The sequence below is a fragment of the Rutilus rutilus genome, assembly GCF_951802725.1.
Source record: "Rutilus rutilus genome assembly, chromosome: 16".
Classification (NCBI taxonomy): Eukaryota; Metazoa; Chordata; class Actinopteri; order Cypriniformes; family Leuciscidae; genus Rutilus; species Rutilus rutilus.
This window is the reverse complement of record NC_140224.1, coordinates 24,381,357-24,399,489: the sequence shown is the minus strand read 5'-3', so window position 1 is coordinate 24,399,489 and position 18,133 is coordinate 24,381,357. Positions and strand designations below refer to the sequence as shown.

At 37.9% G+C, this 18,133-nt stretch overlaps 1 protein-coding gene across 3 annotated transcripts; it reads left to right on the top strand.

Moving 5' to 3' along the window:
* Positions 1-88: 88 nt before the first annotated feature.
* On the top strand, positions 89-10,773 carry sncgb (synuclein, gamma b (breast cancer-specific protein 1)). 3 transcript variants are annotated; one of them, XM_084434191.1, is made up of 6 exons: positions 256-651; positions 3,697-3,738; positions 3,819-3,946; positions 4,217-4,234; positions 6,914-6,961; positions 9,241-10,773. In XM_084434191.1, the coding sequence occupies exons 1-6, from the start codon at positions 531-533 to the stop codon at positions 9,247-9,249; spliced, it is 366 nt and encodes a 121-aa protein (XP_084290317.1). In that variant the 5' UTR covers positions 256-530; the 3' UTR covers positions 9,250-10,773. The 3 variants fall into 3 exon arrangements, with proteins under 3 accessions (XP_084290318.1, XP_084290317.1, XP_084290319.1); XM_084434192.1 differs by lacking the exon at positions 4,217-4,234 and having other exon boundaries at positions 89-651; XM_084434193.1 differs by lacking the exons at positions 6,914-6,961; positions 9,241-10,773 and adding an exon at positions 6,458-6,907 and having other exon boundaries at positions 257-651.
* The last annotated feature ends 7,360 nt before the right edge of the window (positions 10,774-18,133 follow it).

The window sequence follows — 18,133 nt, the reverse complement described above, 5'->3', positions numbered from 1 at the left end:
TGGGCCAGATAAGAATGTTTATACACTCAAATGAATTCCCATAAAGAAATAAACAACATTTTTGAGGCAGAGCACATATCCCCAAGGTGCAAGAGGATGGCAATAATTGTAAAAATCATCTGGCTTTAATGCACTGCTGGCTAGAGCGTAATAAATATGTAATCAGTCTGCTCTACATTGCTGTGAGAAGCAGTGCACGTCTGCTGTGTGTGTGTGTGGTGGGAGGGGGGGTGTGGGTGGAGGCTGTAGCCGCAGCACGACTTAAATGCACTGCAGCATCCAGCAGGTTCTGTCTCTCTGCATCCTGTTCTCTTGCGCCTGCTCGCATCTCTCTCTCTCTTTCTCACTCTCATTCTACTGCTTTCTGTCTAGGGTGTCCGTGTATCCATCTGTCCCGGCGCAGAATCTCTCTGTATTCCTCTCTCCTGTCATCTGAAACTTTCAGCATTTAGCCAGACACCGTCAGTCCTCGCAAACCCTGCCAGGCCCAGTCCATCTGCAGAGCACCATAGTCAAACTCATCGTCCAGGATGGATGCTCTAATGAAGGGATTCTCCATGGCCAAGGAAGGAGTGGTGGCCGCCGCTGAGAAAACTAAAGCTGGGGTTGAAGAGGCAGCTCTCAGGACCAAGGAAGGAGTCATGTATGTGGGTAAGTGTAGATGTTTGCCGCTAGTCTCTCTGTGTGTGTCCCACGCAGGGTAAAATAATGCAGTACTGACAGTGATAATAATAGCTGTGTTCTGTAAAGGTCTTTGCAATTATTCCCAATGGATTTAATACAGATGTGATGGATGAGTCTGCATTTCATTACTATATGTGTGTGTGTGTGTGTGTGTGTGTGTGTGAGTGTATTTTGAGAGGAGGGTCTCAATGAGGTTGTGCTCTAGTCTGCTGAGGATCTGTGAGAGTGTAGATGGAGGCAGCTGTGAATGTGAGATTCATGAATGATAAAAAACAAAAAAAACAATGCTGCGAAAATGGTGCAGGGAACAAAACCTGGGGTGTGGTGAAGGAGAGAGTGATGGTAGTACAGACCTGAATGGGACAAAGTAAAAGCTTATAAATACAATGACAATATCAGCATGGACTAATATTTCAGATGAATTTAAATTTTTTTTTAAAAAAATGTTTTTTTAACACATAAACCCAGACAGGTGTTTTATACAGTTACATTTAATAATTTGAATTATTTTGTTTTTATTTAATTTAATAAAGTCAAGTTGTCATTATAGATCTCGGCATTTATAATAATATAATATAATATAATATAATATAATATAATATAATATAATATAATATAATATAATATAATATAATTAATATAATATAATATAATATAATATAATATAATATACAATTTAACAAAGCATAGTAGTTTATACCAAGATTTGGTGACATTACAATTTTTTTATTCATGCATACAAATGCATTGTGCACTACAATGCTGTAGAAATGCCATTTTTAGGCAGAGATTTGCTTTTTAATTTATTTTATCTTTGTATTATTTTTATTTATCTCTATTTATCTCTCTATCTATCCAATATTACATGAATACATTATTTCATCCTGCATGCATTATAAACTGTTATTTATGTGCATGTGAACGAGAGAGAAAGTAAGGGGGGCATAAAGGGAGCGGATCAGCTGAGCACTGCAGCATTTACTCCCTCCCCCTCTGTGCTTGCCGTCTCCATGCGTATGTGTGTGTGAGAGAGAGAGAGAGAGCGTGTGCCGATGCAGCAGGATTTGCCTGGTTGTGAGTGGACTGAGATGACTAACGCTCATCCTCTCCCTATGCCACCGTAGAGAGAGAGATGGAGAAATTAGGTGGAGAGCTCAGTGTTATGTCATAGGCTTGTAGCCCCATAGCGCCTGCTTATGCTCATCACAACAGAAATGAACAGATGGCATAAGGAGGACACGATAGATGACTGAGACAGAAAACACAAACTACAAACACCGTTCAACGTAAAAAGATGAATAAATGGGATTCATTGCACGGCCAATTTAATGGACAGCGTCTCAAAATGACCTACACACCATAGAGCGTTCCGGTCACTCAAAACTCTCTCCTCGATGTAATTTTCATCACCTATAAATCGACAGTGGTAATCTTACATAATCCAATCAGATCAACAATCAACCTAGCATGCATTTGGGTGCGATGTAATCTTTATAAGCACTCCTCCACCAAGGTCACCTGTGCAGAGGTCACAGGCCTGCAAATCCGCTCTCATCGAAGTGCATGTATTGTCAGGAGACTTCAGAGTGCTTATATGGCATTGTGTGCACTAGGGTGTGAAATCATTACTCATGTTGATTGTTACGAAGGTAGGTTACTTATTCTCTGTTTGTAAGTGAAAAAGCTACTGCGTTTCGTACTGTGATTGGCCTTTGATCCTTTGATTTTTTGAAGATGCGGCGTCATCAGCATCAGCTTATGACGCAGTGTCTTACGCTGATCTCGACTGCAACCGATCTTGCAAACCCTTTATCAACAAGCAGCTCAGGTTCCTCCGACAAACAGAGAATGTGTATTTGAAAAGCAAACGGTGCAGATAGACTTTGACATATATAGAGTGATCTCCTTTAAGGCACATACAGGAAGAGCAGATGTGCTCAGCCATGCAGAAACTACTCAAAACTAAGCTTTCACGTAAAGAAAGACAGAGATGGATAGGGAAAGAGAGGAAGAAGGAAGGGAACTCTCTAAGAATAGACTGAGTGAAGTGTAAATATATATTGAAGACATACTGAAATATTGAATCAGGTTGCATCCAAATATTACACAATTTCAACATCTGCTTAGACTGCACTAATAATCGGACAGCTGAAATGATGTCCTTTGTGTTGAATTTTTAAATGTATGATGACAGCAAGGTTGTGATCTGTGTAATGTAATGATATTGAGGGTGGATGTAAGACTGACAGGCAAACTCTTTGAAGCGTCTGTTAATGAAGTGTTTGGTATCTTATCAGCTTTAAAGTGGTGCTGGAATTCCCCTCTATTTGCACTGATCTGAATAGTCCTCTATCACCTGTGAATAGAGACGAGAGCAGGATTAAATGATAAGATCAGATTGCTTAAACATGAGACTTGCATTTTGTATATGTCTTAATGTCTCAAGTATGTTGCATATTGTTGAAAATCTGTGTACTTTGTATATTTGTATATTGCTTAATGTTTATTGTGTTTGTGCATTTGTATAATTTTTCACTTATAATTAAAAACACACACACACACACACACACACACACACACACATATATATATATATATATATATATATAGATAGATATAAACACACACACAGTGTGTATACAGCACAACATGCATTAAAGAATGCATTAAATTGGCCAAAGGTGTCATTAAAGGCATTAATAGGCATAATAAACCAAAGGTTTCTATTTTAAACAAATGCTGTTCTTTTGAACTTTCTATTCATTCACTTACTATTTTCACAGTATTTTTGATCAAACAAATGCAGCCTTGGTGAGACTTCTTTCAAAAACATAAAAAAATCTTACCAACCCCAAACTTAGAGTAGGCCTATATTTCACATTTTGACTCAGAACATCAATAGGGTGGCTTTTCTTCTACATGCTTTTATATGGAGCTCATTCTTCCGTATAGTTGTAAAATGAGGTAGTTGCACCATGCTCATAAAGAACATTTCATGTTTTTTTATTTCAGGCAACAAGACAAAGGAGGGAGTGGTGTCAGGCGTAAACACAGGTGAGAAATGAATAAGTGTGCCTCTTTAGAAAATAGAAATTGAGAATTGAGAAGTCATTGACATACACTATGCCTCACAGTTGCCCACAGGACCACCGACCAGGCGAATATTGTGGGTGAAACAGCGGTAGGCAGTGCTAATGAGATGGGGCAGAAGACAGCAGAGGGGCTGGAGAATGTGGGTGCATCAACCGGCATGGTCAACCCGGTGAGTGACAGCGCTCTCATGCGGTTCTCCACTGGCACTAGATATCGTCCTTTTAGATGACCCAAAAATCGGCCTTTTTATCTTTCTGTTTAATATTTCATGTGTATATTGCATATTTCATGTGATCCATGTCTAGCCTGGGTTAACTACTAAAGTCAGTTTTGTTTGATAATACTGCACTTTACTACATGTAGCTACTGTATTTATACTGTGTTTTGTGTCTAACATATTCTGTTTGTCCCCCCCCCCCCACCCATGTGTTGTTGACAGGATGAGGCTTTATATGAGGTGCTTATTAAATGGGCTTGGGAATGGTGGTTCATGAGACTGAGCTTTACATTTAGCTGACTGCTGTATGACAGACAACACACTGATGGGGCAAATGTGCGCAACCATCTATATAACAGCAGAGTTCAGTTGGCTTCATTCAATCCCCACTGGAGTCATTCTCTTCATTGTGCATAATGAGATCGAATGGCTGCATTGACTACCTGGATTCCCTTTAAGTTCATGATTTGTCAGTGTTCAGGAATTTTCTGGAAAGAAAACTCTGCTTCTGCTCCGAACTCAAGGGAGCAGATCCATGTTGTTTTAGTATTATTTATATACTATTATATAAATAATATTTCATTTCTAATTTTAGTTTGTTTCTTTAAGTTTAAATTTGTTATCTAATATTTAGATTCTATTTTATTTCAGCAATATTCCAATTAATGTAGTTTTAGCTAACAAAAACAACACTGGAACTTTAGTCACTGACAACTAAGTGAATTGTTGTTCTGAATCTACACTAATAGCATCATCAAGAGAAGCAAATCTCCTCATAACACGCAAATGACAGATCTATCCTTATATTTACCTGTCTAATACAATCATTCCCATTGCATCAACTAACAGCCTGTGCACTCTGTCATGTCTTCTACCAGAACATGTATTCTGGCAGGACAGACCATGTAAATGACACTAAAGCAGTTACACTTTTACATCCTCAGACAGCTTATCAATGGCAGTGTGCATTTCTAACTGCTCATGGATAATGCATGTTTTCCCTGCACATTAATACTTGCTGATGTAATGTTCTAAATAATGTTAAATGATGGTCTTATACATTTTAACAAGTTCAATAATTGTCAGGAATAATGGCTTATCTAGAACCAAAGTTTTGCCTTCAAAACATAATTTAATACATACATTAATATGTATTTATTAATATACATAAAAGTCCTTAAAATTCTTTATCGTACAAAAACTTTTCTGGAAGTCACAGATCAGTTTTCATTCTCAAAAGGGGTTATCATAAGCTTTTTAACTGTGATTATAGATATTCAGAGAGCAATTATGCTTCAAAATAATCATTAAAGGGATAGTTCACCCAAAAATGAAAATTCTGTCATCATTTACTCACCCTCAAGTTGTTCCAAACCTGTATGAGTTTCTTTGTTCTGCTGAATACAAAGGAAGATATTTGGAAGAATGTTTGTAATCAAACAGATCTCGGTCCCCATTGACTTCCATAGTAGGAAAAAAAATATACTATGGTAGTCAATGGGGACCGAGATCTGTTTGGTTACAAACATTCTTCCAAATATCTTCCTTTGATAGAAGGACAATCTTTCCGATGATAGAATTTTCATTTTTGGGTGAACTATCCCTTTAAATCAAAATGACCCTTTTGGGTATTATTTTGGATGATTCATTGGTGCACTTTACTTTAAGGACACCAGGGGTCTCATTTATAAAATGTTGCATAGATCCTACATTTAATCTAAGAGAATGGTTCTCAACCAGGGGCCCACTAGGGCCACAGCAAAGTTCCAAGGGGGCCTCAAGATTACTTCAAAACAAAACACACATTAAAATAAGATATTTCTTATTTTAATTCACTCACTTAACAACTAGGGTTCCCACCACAGTCACAGTGAAAATATATAGGTTGAGAACCACTGAATCCCAAAAAACATGGATTTTAGCATACGCGCACTGTAAGAATCTAATCCCGTATTATTAATATTGCCGTTTAGATGTAACTGCAGAACCGCAGAAGCACACGTCACAGCAGTCTGAGAACAGCAGGACCGGAAGTTAGGGTGGTGCTGAGGATCGCATACCTCGCTTCAACCGCTAACCCTACCCGTCTCCATTACTGTAAGCTGTACCTTAACGAATGCTCAACCCCACCCAACCACTGAACGTACCCTTAATGATGCTACAAGCTCCACCCCAACACCGCGGGCCTAGCGCTGCTGTCCTCAGACTGCTGTGACGTATGGCTCTGCGGTTCTGCAAAATACCTTCAGTACTCCTAAGCTGTCACAAAGAAAAGTGCATACGCCTGCTTGGAACCTAACGTTGTGTTAAGCACCGTTTTGATAAATCTGAACATTGGTGTGGACTTTAGCGTACGCACACCAATCTCTCATCGAAATCGAACTTACTCCGCCTCTGAAACGACTATCCTTTTTGGCAAATGTTACAGATCGCAACATTATTTTTTTTTTAATTTTGTTGAAGGACGGGAAGATTTGATGGGGATGTAGAGAAGAAAGCTAGGACTAAGACTGAGTCCTTTGAGGAGGACAGTGACTCAGCAGAAGAGCAGAACAAATAGAGAGAGAGAGAGAGAGACTGTGGAAGAAGATGTGCCTGCCAGCTGCATTCACCTTCCACAGGAACTCAATGGCCATCGATTACATCCCTCCCTCCTTCCCTCCATCCCTGCAGAGACAGCAGTCATAACACACTGCAGTAAAGAGACATTGTCCCTTTGCACAGGGAGTGTCTGAGAGTCCAGGCCTGTGGCTGTGCTGCATCCCTGCATGTCTGAATGGATATTCTTTAGTATGGCTATGACAAAAGCAATGTTATTGAGCTCTGTATGAAGATTCACTGCTGAATATATGAATGATAGGCGGAGCTAAAGACAGGAGCAGCTGTATCTTGGATCTTAATTGTGTCTGTATTCCACAGGGTGACTTCTCCCATGGGGGCGGCATGGAAGGAGGAGAGGGTGGAGAGGTGAGTACGGAGAAAAAAAAAGCACTTTCCATAAAAAAAATTATACTTGACAAGTTAGATAAACTTGTTTCTAACATAAAATTAGCATGTCGGAAATTGTTTGAAACAAATGTGTATGTCTCCCTTTAAAATTGAGGATTTAGCCTGTTCTGCCTCAGAAGTCTTATAGCCTCTGATTAATTCTCATGAAAAAAATCGAATAAAAATTATATACCGTTTTTGGGGTTGGTAAATCTCTCATGCTAATAAGTTGGCAATGAATTGATCAAAAAATACAATAAAAGCAGTAATGTTGTGAAATATTACAATTTAAAATAACTCTTTTCTATTTTAATATATATTTTAACATGTAATTTATTCCTGTGATGGCAAAGCTGAATTTTCAGCATCATTACTCCATTCTTCAGTGTCACATGATCCTGCAGAAATCATTCTAATATGCTGATTTGTTGCTCAAAAAATTATTATTATCAATTAGTTTTGAACAGTGGTTTGTATAGAACATAGTGTATAATGAATATAATAATTATCTATACTATTCTATATTATAAAATAATAATAAAATATATCATATTTTAGAATGAATGAATGTTTTATACAAACCCATTTTCAGAATAGTTGGAACATTTTGTAAAATGCAATCAAATCAAGAATCTGTGATTTGTTAACCATCTTGAACCTTTATTTAACTGACAAATGTACAAAGAAAATATTTCCAATGTTTTCACTGACCAACGTAATTTTATTTTATACATATATACAAGTATTTTGATGGCTGCAACACACTACACAAAAGTTGGGACGGAGGCATGTTTACCACTGTGTCACATCACCTTTCCTTTTAATGACACTTTTTAATCATTTGGGAGGATACCAATTGTTGAAGTGTTGCAAGTGGAATATTTGCCCAGTCTTGTCTGATACAAGACAGCTGCTCAACGGTCTGTGGTCATCATTGCCTGATTCTCCTTTTCATGATGGGTCATACATTTTCAATAAGAGACAGATCTGCTAGTGCAGTGTCTAGAAACCACTCAGTTTTACCATGTGCAGAATGAGGCCTGGCATTGTCTTACTTCCCAGGAAAGATGTCATCTTGATGGCAGTTTATGTCTCTGTACAATCCAAATATATGCCTCCATGTCAGTGATGCCCTCACACAAATGCAAGTCACCCATACCACTTGCACTGATGCACCCCAATACCAAGATAGATGTTTGCTTTTACACCTGTCACTGATGAAAATCTGGATGGTCCCTTTCGTCTTTGGGACTGCAAACTCAATGTCTGTTTTTTCCAAAAACAAGACTCATCTGACCACAGCACACATTCCCATTGTCTTTTAGACCATCTGAGATGAGCTCGGGCCCAGAGAACTCGCCAGCATCTCCACATAGAACTGATGTATAGCTTTCTCCTTGCGTAACAGAGATTCAAGTGCCATTTCTTGATGCAGCGTCAGACTGTGTTTAGAGAAAATGGTTTTCTAAAGTGTTCCTGAGCACATGTGGCTGTATTTAACAGAGTAGCATGATGGTTTCTCATGTAATGCCGTCTGAGGGCTCAAAGGCCACGCACATTCAACAGAGGTCTCCTGCCTTGCCCTACACAGACTGAGATTTCTCTGGAATCCCGGAATCTTTTCACAATATTATGTGTGGTAGATGGTGAAAGATGTAAATTCTTTGCAATCTTGCATTAAGAAATGGGATTGTTTGACAATTCTCTCATGATATTTGGCACAAAGTGGTGAGCCATGACCCATCTTTGCTTGCAAAGACTGAGAAGCTCCCTTTCCACCCAAACATGATACCCTCACCTATTACCAATTCACCTACTCATAGTGGACTGTTTCAAAATACTTAGATAATCTAACCTTTATAATCTTTTCACTTTTGTTTTGCCTCTGTCCCAACTTTTTTGTAGTGTGTTGCAGCCATCAATATCTAAATTGGTTTACATTTACAAAATACAATTATGTTGGTCAGTGAAAACATTGGAAAACTTTTCTTTGTACTTTTGTCAGTTAAAAAAGGTTCAAGAGAATAAACAAATCACAGATTGTGAATTTTATTGCATTTTACAAAATGTCCGAACTTGTTGTATTTGCATACGTTTATTGCGAGAAAATTGACCTCCTGAATTGAGGCAATCCTGGTAATTTAAAAAAAGAATGACTTGATTCTGAACTCTCTCTATGGAAAGTGTCCAAAGCATCTGTGCAGATAAGAATGACTTAATCTGTGTTGAACATCAATATTTTTCTTTCGGTTCATCAGGGTTATTAGTCCAGAGGGCTGAAGCTGAAACGGTCCCCTCTCTTCCCTCTGACTCTCCACCTCTGAGTTTCTGCTCCAAAGCCTCACCTCGACCCGACTCCAGATGTTACCGATATTTTTTTGTGACTGTATGGAAAACCAGAGTTGAAAAAGACTTTCCCTGAGCCCTGTAGCCATTAGATGTGTGACGCTTCCCCTCCTCTTCATCTGTGGTGGCATCATACTGTTCTCTAGTGTTATTGTCATCCCTCTGCCCGTCCACACCTCATCAGACACGATCAAACATACACCCTCACTCACTCCTTACACAAAAAAATGGACAGGAACCGGGAAGCCTAGAGGCTGATATTAGAGGTTGAGGTTGTGTTTTAGGACCATGTCTGAAAAAAAAAAAAAAAAAGATACCCGCATGACCAGTAATGTAAGAAAAGCAATACATCTCATTTCATCAGGGCATGTAGCAATGTGCGTCTGGATCTTTGTGAGATCATAGCCATTTTTCGATTTATTTAGTCTTGAAAATGCTGCAATGTACGCAATGACAAGTTGTATGTACATTAAGAGATACATTACATTCCTTTAGTTCAGTGTGTGTGTGCAGAATAGAGTTACTGTGTGCTTGACCAATAGACTTACCGTGTGATTTGTTAGAGTAAGAACAAATATGTTTATTCACAAAATGTGAACGCATACTGTATACATAGATACTGTAAAACAAAAAAAATAATTATCCGTATTGATGTAGCTGTGCTAGACTTGCATCTCTTCATTAGCTTGTACATGTGAGGTTTGGTTCAATTTGTGAGTGAAGTCTGTTGAAAAAGGGGTTTTGAATCCTTCGGCTGCTAGGACAACAAGAAAAGACAGTCTTATAATGTTGTGGAAAGAGATCAAATCTTCAAACACATTCTGTTTTGTCCTGATTTTGTTGCAATGCATGTGAAGTCGGTGTGCGATCATGAATTTGTGATGCCCGCAATGTAAAAGCAATACTACAGCGCCGTTGCAAAGTTTGTCTTTGGTCTGTTCTGTAGCACTGTGCTATATGCTGACTCTAGGAACTGTGTTTTACCAAGGGAATGCTAAGAAGTGTAGATCTTTACTAATAAGATGACCGTCTTCATCTTCATTTAGCCTTACCGTCATGGCCACCCAAACCCGTCCCTGTCCTTTCATTCAACGGCGTGTTCAGATCCACCCCAGGCTTGTGTCTGCTGTAGGTAACTAAGACAAAGCTATCAAACATTGCAGTTTTTTCTTTCTTTGAAGCCACAAAAAACTGAAGACTGCATGTTGCCTTATCAGCACTTGGATATTCACACACATGCACACACACATGATAAAAACACAAAAACACACTCTTCTCAAGCTTTCTTTCTTTGAGTCTGTCTCTCTTTGCTCTCTCTGAAACACACACACACACACACACACACACACAAACAAATGTCCCACATATCTTTTATGTTGGCATCAAAGCAGGCAAGCTGATTTTATAAACTGTATAAGTGAAATAAAGAGTTTTGTTGAAATGTATGCCGAATATGTGTCATTTTTTATTTTGCTGGCGGGATTGGAGGTGTCCTTTGCAAATGTACTATGCACTGTAAATATGGTGTACGAATACATGCACTACTACAACTATTATACAGCTCTTTACACACCATGCATGCAGAATCTTTAGGGTTGTATCGATTTGGCACCAGTATCGAAAAAAAAAAACCACACCCAACCCTACTCCTCTTCAATGGCTGTGCGAAGTTGCTGGATATTGGCAGGACCTGGAACACGCTGTCGTAAATGCCGATCCAGAGCATCCCAAACACATTCATTCAAGCTGACTGCAGGAATGTCCATCAGAGCTGTTGGCCGTAAATTTAATGTTCATTTCTCTACCATAAGCCGTCTCCAAAGGCTTTTCAGAGAATTTGGCAGTACATCCAACCGGCCTCACAACCGCAGACCATGTGTAACCACACCAGCCAAGGACCACCACATCCAGCATCTTCACCTCCAAGATCGTCTGAGACCAGCCACCCGGACAGCTGCTGCAACAATCGGTTTGCAGAACCAAGGAATTTCTGCACAAACTGTCAGAAACCATCTCAGGGAAGCTCATCTGCATGCTCGTCGTCCTCATCGGGGTCTCGACATGACTGTATTTCGTCATCGTAACCGACTTGAGTGGGCAAATGCTCACATTCGATGGCGTCTGGCACTTTGGAGAGGTGTTCTCTTCATGGATGAAACCCGGTTTTCACTGTACTGTGCAGATGGCAGACAGCGTGTATGGCGTCGTGTGGGTGAGCGGTTTGCTGATGTCAACGTTGTGGATCGAGGGGTGTGTAGTGGCCAGCCTAAGGCACACCTGTGCAATAATCATGCTGTCTAATCAGCATCTTGATATGCCACACCTGTGAGGTGGATGGATTATCTCGGCAAAGGAGAAGTGCTCACTAACACAGATTTAGACAGATTTGTGAACAATATTTGAGAGTAATAGGCCTTTTGTGTACATAGAAAAAGTCTCAGATCTTTGAATTCAGCTCATGAAAAAAGGGGGGAAAAACAAAAGTGTTGCGTCTATAATTTTGTTCAGTGTATAAATATATTTAAATATATATATGAAGAGTTCAGATGCAAAAGCCTCTAAGTGCCATCTGAATTTTTCTTCAGGAATGATCATTTTTATCAAGCTTGTATATTTAAATTCAGTAATTTCACTTAAATGGCAATGAAAATTACCTATTAATTGTCATTTAAGTGAAATTACTGAACTTAAATATACGAGCTTGATAAAAATTATCATTCTAGAAGAAAAATTCAGATGGCACTTAGAGGCTTTTGCATCTGAACTCTTCATATACACATATATATTTATATATATTCACACTTTAGATTAGGGTACAGTTCTCACGATGAACTATTAACTGTAACTTTTGCCTCAATAAACTTTTAATTGCTGCTTATTAATAGTTAGTAAGGTAGTTGTTAAGTTTAGGTATTGGGTAGAATTAAAGGGATAGTTCACCCAAAAATGAAAATTGTGTCATCATTTACTTTAGAATAAGTAAAGTGCTTTATAAGTACTAATAAACAGCCAATATTCTAGTAAAATGCATGCTAATAAGCAACTAGTTAATAGTGAGAATTGGACCCTAAACTAAAGTGTTACCATAAACTACAGATTCTGCATATATGGTATGTAAAGAGCTGTATAATAGTTGTAGTGCATATATGGACACCATTTTACATTTATAGGATATTTTTATGTACTACTGCCCTGCTAAAATAACATATTTGCACATTTTGCACATATTTATCTATATTTATATACTGCACAAGATAACATAACTAAATTTGTACACATACTCTCAAAGGTTTATATGTTATTGCTTTATATTGTGTCGCTTCCTCAGCCATCAATGATTGTTTGCCGTCTATCATGACAATTGTGTTTAAATCTCTCAATCGCATCAAGAACACTGCAACTGATCATTCAGAATCAAGTATTCCAGAGCGATGTGCACTATGTACATTATACAACATATTTTATTGCATTCTGTTTTGGCCAAACCTTGTAGTGCTTATACTCACAAAAAGGAAAATGATTCCTATTTTTGTTAATTGCAACAAACCTTACACTGTTCTTTGCCTTTAGCTCACTTAGTGTACTTGTATAGGTCTTTTTGTTTAAATGTTCTACGCACGAAACACCCTCTAGCATTTTCATTTGTTGGAACAAGTAGCTTGTTACAGGTCGTTAAATTCACACGGAAATTCTGAAGTTAGTAGAGTTGTTAATTGTATTTACTACCAATGCTGCTGGTCACCATCAATGGAGGGTACAGAGGAGACTAGCAAAGATGAAGAACTGTGTACTAGCCTTTAGTTTCTGAATCTAAATATAATTTACAGAAACATATTTTTTATCATAATAGACATAATAGAGCCAGGCTGTATTTGGGGGCTAACATGATGAATTATTGTTTATTCTATTGTTTTCCTTATCATGCCAGTGTAATAATGAAGGGTAATGAACTGCGCAGACAGATTTTTATTAGCTAGCGCTGCAGGATCAAGATCTGAACTGCTATTTAGCAAACAAACATCAAGCCAAAACACATTCATACAGACCACAGCAATTATCCACCACTCCTTCAGGACATCACGCTTTAGGGATCCATCAGTACACACCCAGTACACAGAGCAAACTATTGGTTAGTGAGTCTGTTTAGCGAGAACATTTAGTTGAATAGAGCAATAACAATGCTGCTGTAAACATATGTATGGAAAAATCTATAGTGTCTGCTTTGAAGAAACTATAATGATAAATAAATAAATAAATGAGAGGCAGGTTGGCCTATATGCTACTGTATATGCAGTCAGTTAAAGGGACAGTTCACCCAAAAATGAAAATGTTATCATTACTCACGCTCAAGTTGTTTCAAACCTGTGTGTTTCTTTCCTCTGTTGAACACAAAAGAAGATATTTTAAATAATGCTGTCAATCAAACAGTTGACAGTCGTTCTATAGTAGGGAAAAAATACTTTAGAAGTCAATGGTTGCCAAAAAACAAAAACAACAAAATAACGTCTTTTGTGTTCAACAGAAGAAAGAAACTTATACAGGTTTGGAACAACCTGAGGTGAGTAATGATACATTTTTCATTTTTGGATGAACTATATCTTTAATGAATTTTTATTTCATTGCATGTTGCTATGAACAAAAAGTGTCATGGTTCAAAATGTTTTTTTTTTTTTTTTTTTGGACAACTAACATGGTAATACTATGGTATTCCTCTGAAGTAGCCTACCTGCAGAAATCCGACCTTTGGCACAGAGAAGTTCACGTGGCCAATATCACTCATTTGCTTTTTTGAGAAACGAGTAATGATCTTTAATATTTCGTATTCACTTAGTCAGTGTTATACTGTTTTTTTTTTTTTTTTTTTTTTTTTTTTAAATCCCAAATCTCTCCTTAATTTAAATTTTAAATCCAGGATTTTCATTGTGGTCACAAGTGTGCATTTTCATGTTAGTGCAAAGCATTTGAAAAAAAATTGCAATAGTCACTCCAACCAAAATAGTTAAATTATTTAAATTCACCCATATATTCCTAGATTTTAATATTGTAATATTGCTTTCCTTTAAATTTAACTTTTGAATCCTAGATTTTCAGTGTCGTCTCAGACTATTGGACCCCATAGAGGTTTCTTTTCCTTTGCACCTGAATTTCGACAAATCCACCAAACAAACACATTCTTTAGTATCAAAATGCACAAGACAGAAAAAGACATTAGGAAAATGATCACAAATGATTCCAGATGCTGTAAATCTCAAAAACCAAACCAATCATCGTACAACCACCAACAGCTTGGCTTCATTTTGTCTCATAATAAATTCTTCAGCTGCTTCCTTCGTGAGTCACGCAACCCTGTATTCTCTAACAACAGCGAAAGGCAAAAGCTTGTATATCCAGTACTTCAATAGTAGTGTCCCATGCCATGCCCTGAATACAATACAAACACTATACTTCTGACCCTGAGGGGGTTACTGTTGAAGTTGAATGGCTTGTTTTAGCAATTAAATGGGTTGATGAAAACACTCTCCCAAGCTCTGAAAGCTGACATGGAGTGACAGAGATAAAGAATGCTATGAGTTTGAGAGGGTGTTTCTCATCTAATGCTTTGGGGTGTGTGTAAAGAGGTTAAACACAACAGCCTATAAATACGCACGTCTCTGATGCACACACACAGTTCCAGACTGACAAACACGAAACATGGACAAGAATGTGGACAAGATTATCGACCAGGCTGGTAAGTCAGAAACATATTTTATAATCTTTTTGGTCATTGCAAGGTTACATTAACTTGAAATTGATGCCTGAAAACCAATGCAAGTTAGTTCCAACTTCCAAGAAGTGGCGCATGCCGCATGCTAGTAATTTCTGTAATTTACAGCTAACTTTACCTAACATGTACAGACAAGATCATTAACTGTTGTAAATGTTTCATTAGCTGTGGTGGCCAAGGACAAAATTGGAGGAATGATCGGAGGAGACAGGAAAAAGGCAGCAGGCGCAAAAGACCAGAAAGGGGAAGGAGGTAATATTTTGCTTTTCTTTTAAAAGGAGCTATTGGGAAGATAATCTTAAACTCTTCCACTATCATATTCATCCAGTTGAAATCTCTCTGATCAATACTTTGTGTCTGCGTAGGCATTGGCGATATGTTGAGCGGCGCGGTCGGCAAAGCTGCTACAGACGCTGCAACCAATAAGGCAGCCGAGCAGGCGTTGTCCTTTGGGAAGGGCCTGTTGAAGTGAACCTGAATACTTTAAACATGGACTTTTCACGATGTCACTCATCGCTGTATGCTAATCCATCTGCAATTATATTCTAACTTTCAGCAGTGAATAATATATGTCTCCAGGAGTTGTAAATTTTGTCATCTAGAAACAGGCAATTTTCCGTATACGTCTGTTTTGCAGTACCTTTTTGAGCTCTGTAACTTACATTTTACATTTCAAGTTATTTGTATAAAAAGCACTTTCAGAAATAAATTATGAAAATAAGTAAACTATTATTTAGACAATGGCAATAAAATTAACAGGACGCTTGATGAAAATGAAGAATTAAAGAGCCATTGCTCAGTTAGTGACTGAGTTTGAACAGGTTTAGGTTTGTTTATATATTTTAGCCATCTTTTGAAATGTTTAACATGACTACTGTAATTTTGTCAAACAGGATGTCATGTTTTAAAATGAGAGAAACATCACGGAATCAATAAAATCTATTGCTAACACTCACTGATGTTTCTTTTGTTGTTCTCATGTCACTTCATCAAGGAAGTGTTATTAAGGAACTGGTTGGTCAGTTAAAGGGATATACCTCTTATAGTGCATTTGGGCAGATCATATTTATGAGTTTTGAACTCTTGTTTTGAACTCTTGTTCGGATTTTCTTTGAGTCACATAATTGTAAAATAAATGTAACTATTATTTTTGTTTATGTTGCATGCTCAAAATAGTATTGACCAATTACACATATCCATGATTCAGTTTACAACACCAGTTTTTTACATCACCGTCTTGCTCCAACTAAAGTGATTTGAATGTACCGCGGACATCGTTACGACTTCCCAAATCGTAAAACTTGCCAGGTCTTGATAGCACCACATATTTTATTTTAATGTGTTGATGAAGTATGTCGATAAAAAATTCACACGTAAAAAAAGAATAGCCTACCTCAAATATTTCTCTATCAGTTGCCAGTTGGCACTGGCTCCAACCATGTAGTTCAATTATTCAACTTGAATGATTCGCCAATCACATTTTCGGGGCTTGAGCGACCCGGATGTAACACGGATGGATTTCTAATGTCGCGAATATTTTGATATTAGAGTAACAATTGAAGAATAAAATAAAGCATATTTTGTTACCTTTTGGAGTTTGGAAGGGTTCACTTTGAGCAGATGTTTTATATCCTCATCAGAGCTCATTTCCCAAGACATTCGGCATCTGGATCATATTAGCGATCTCAAACATATTCTAAAAAAATTACCTTAATTTTAACATCTTCAAAATATTTTGATCACTTTGATCACTGACAGCTTCTTCACCAGATGCACCAAGTGACAGTGACACTAATTGACTGCGTTCAGTAAATCGCTGAGGCAAGTTTTGCTGATGACGACCTATTCGTTTGTTTTCTGCCTGCTGTAACTGAGTGAAACGTCACTTCATCATTGTGTCTCAGACATTGCCACTTTGTGGAATAAAGATGAATTGCACTTATTCAGTCACTATACAATAATAATAAAAAATACAAAAAATGAATGGGAAAACAGGCATTCTCTTATAACTATTATTGTTTTCTTGTTACATTGTTTAATGGAGGAGGGTAGTGAATGATGTCCCGAGTCACCAAAGACCCGAGGTATGCATTTAAAGGTATAGTGGAGGATTTTCCCGAATTTTAGAAAAGAACCACCCTCTCCACTTTTTGAAAAAATGCACATGCGCAACACTCTACCTGCTCCCGCTATTAAACGTGTGCATGAGAGAGCATGCACGAGCCTAGTTCTCCTCGTGCACGCTCTGTTTACAAGTTGCTGTGGGCATGGCTCATACAAGTGCGGTGCGTGACTTGTGCCAGGGCTAGCATCGCTAATCATAGCTTACATTAACTTTTACTAGCAGTGATTTTAAATGGATTTCTCCAAATAGCATGCCAAACTTTACCTGTCGAGTAGAAACTTCGCGACTGAGGCATCAGTGGGAAGCCCAACCTGTGCTTTTAGCGCACGCCAGCGTGTGAAATATTCTCCCAAAAACACTCTGGTCTTGTTTCTTCAGAGGCCTTTCTCTTCTTGTCATACAATTCGTAGACACTTTTTCTCTTGCGACCCTCAGACATTTTGAAAAAACCCGGTGAGAACTGCGAGCTTCAATGAATGGCTGAAACTGTAGCTCACCACACATATACACCTGAAAGTGCGTATGCGCAGAAAGCGAAAACTACCTAGGGACGAGCACGTACGACGGCCTTACGTAAACATATCACCAGAATGATTGACAACTAGGAGGACCAATAATCTTGATGATCCACCCGGAAAAAGAAAATCCTCCACTATACCTTTAAGGGTTAAAATTCAATTGAATATTGCCATAGAATTGCTGAACCTAACACTTCAACAAAGGCCTGTTCATTTACCTTTATTAGAAACTGAACAATAACTATTGGAATTATTAAATATTTTAATTTATTGATATCCTAATTATGATTTATAATGTGAATATGAAAATGAACTACTTAAGAATTCATTCATGTGGTAATGAAGGAATGTAAGTATTATGGTGACACTGAGAAATAGATACAAAATACAACACAAAA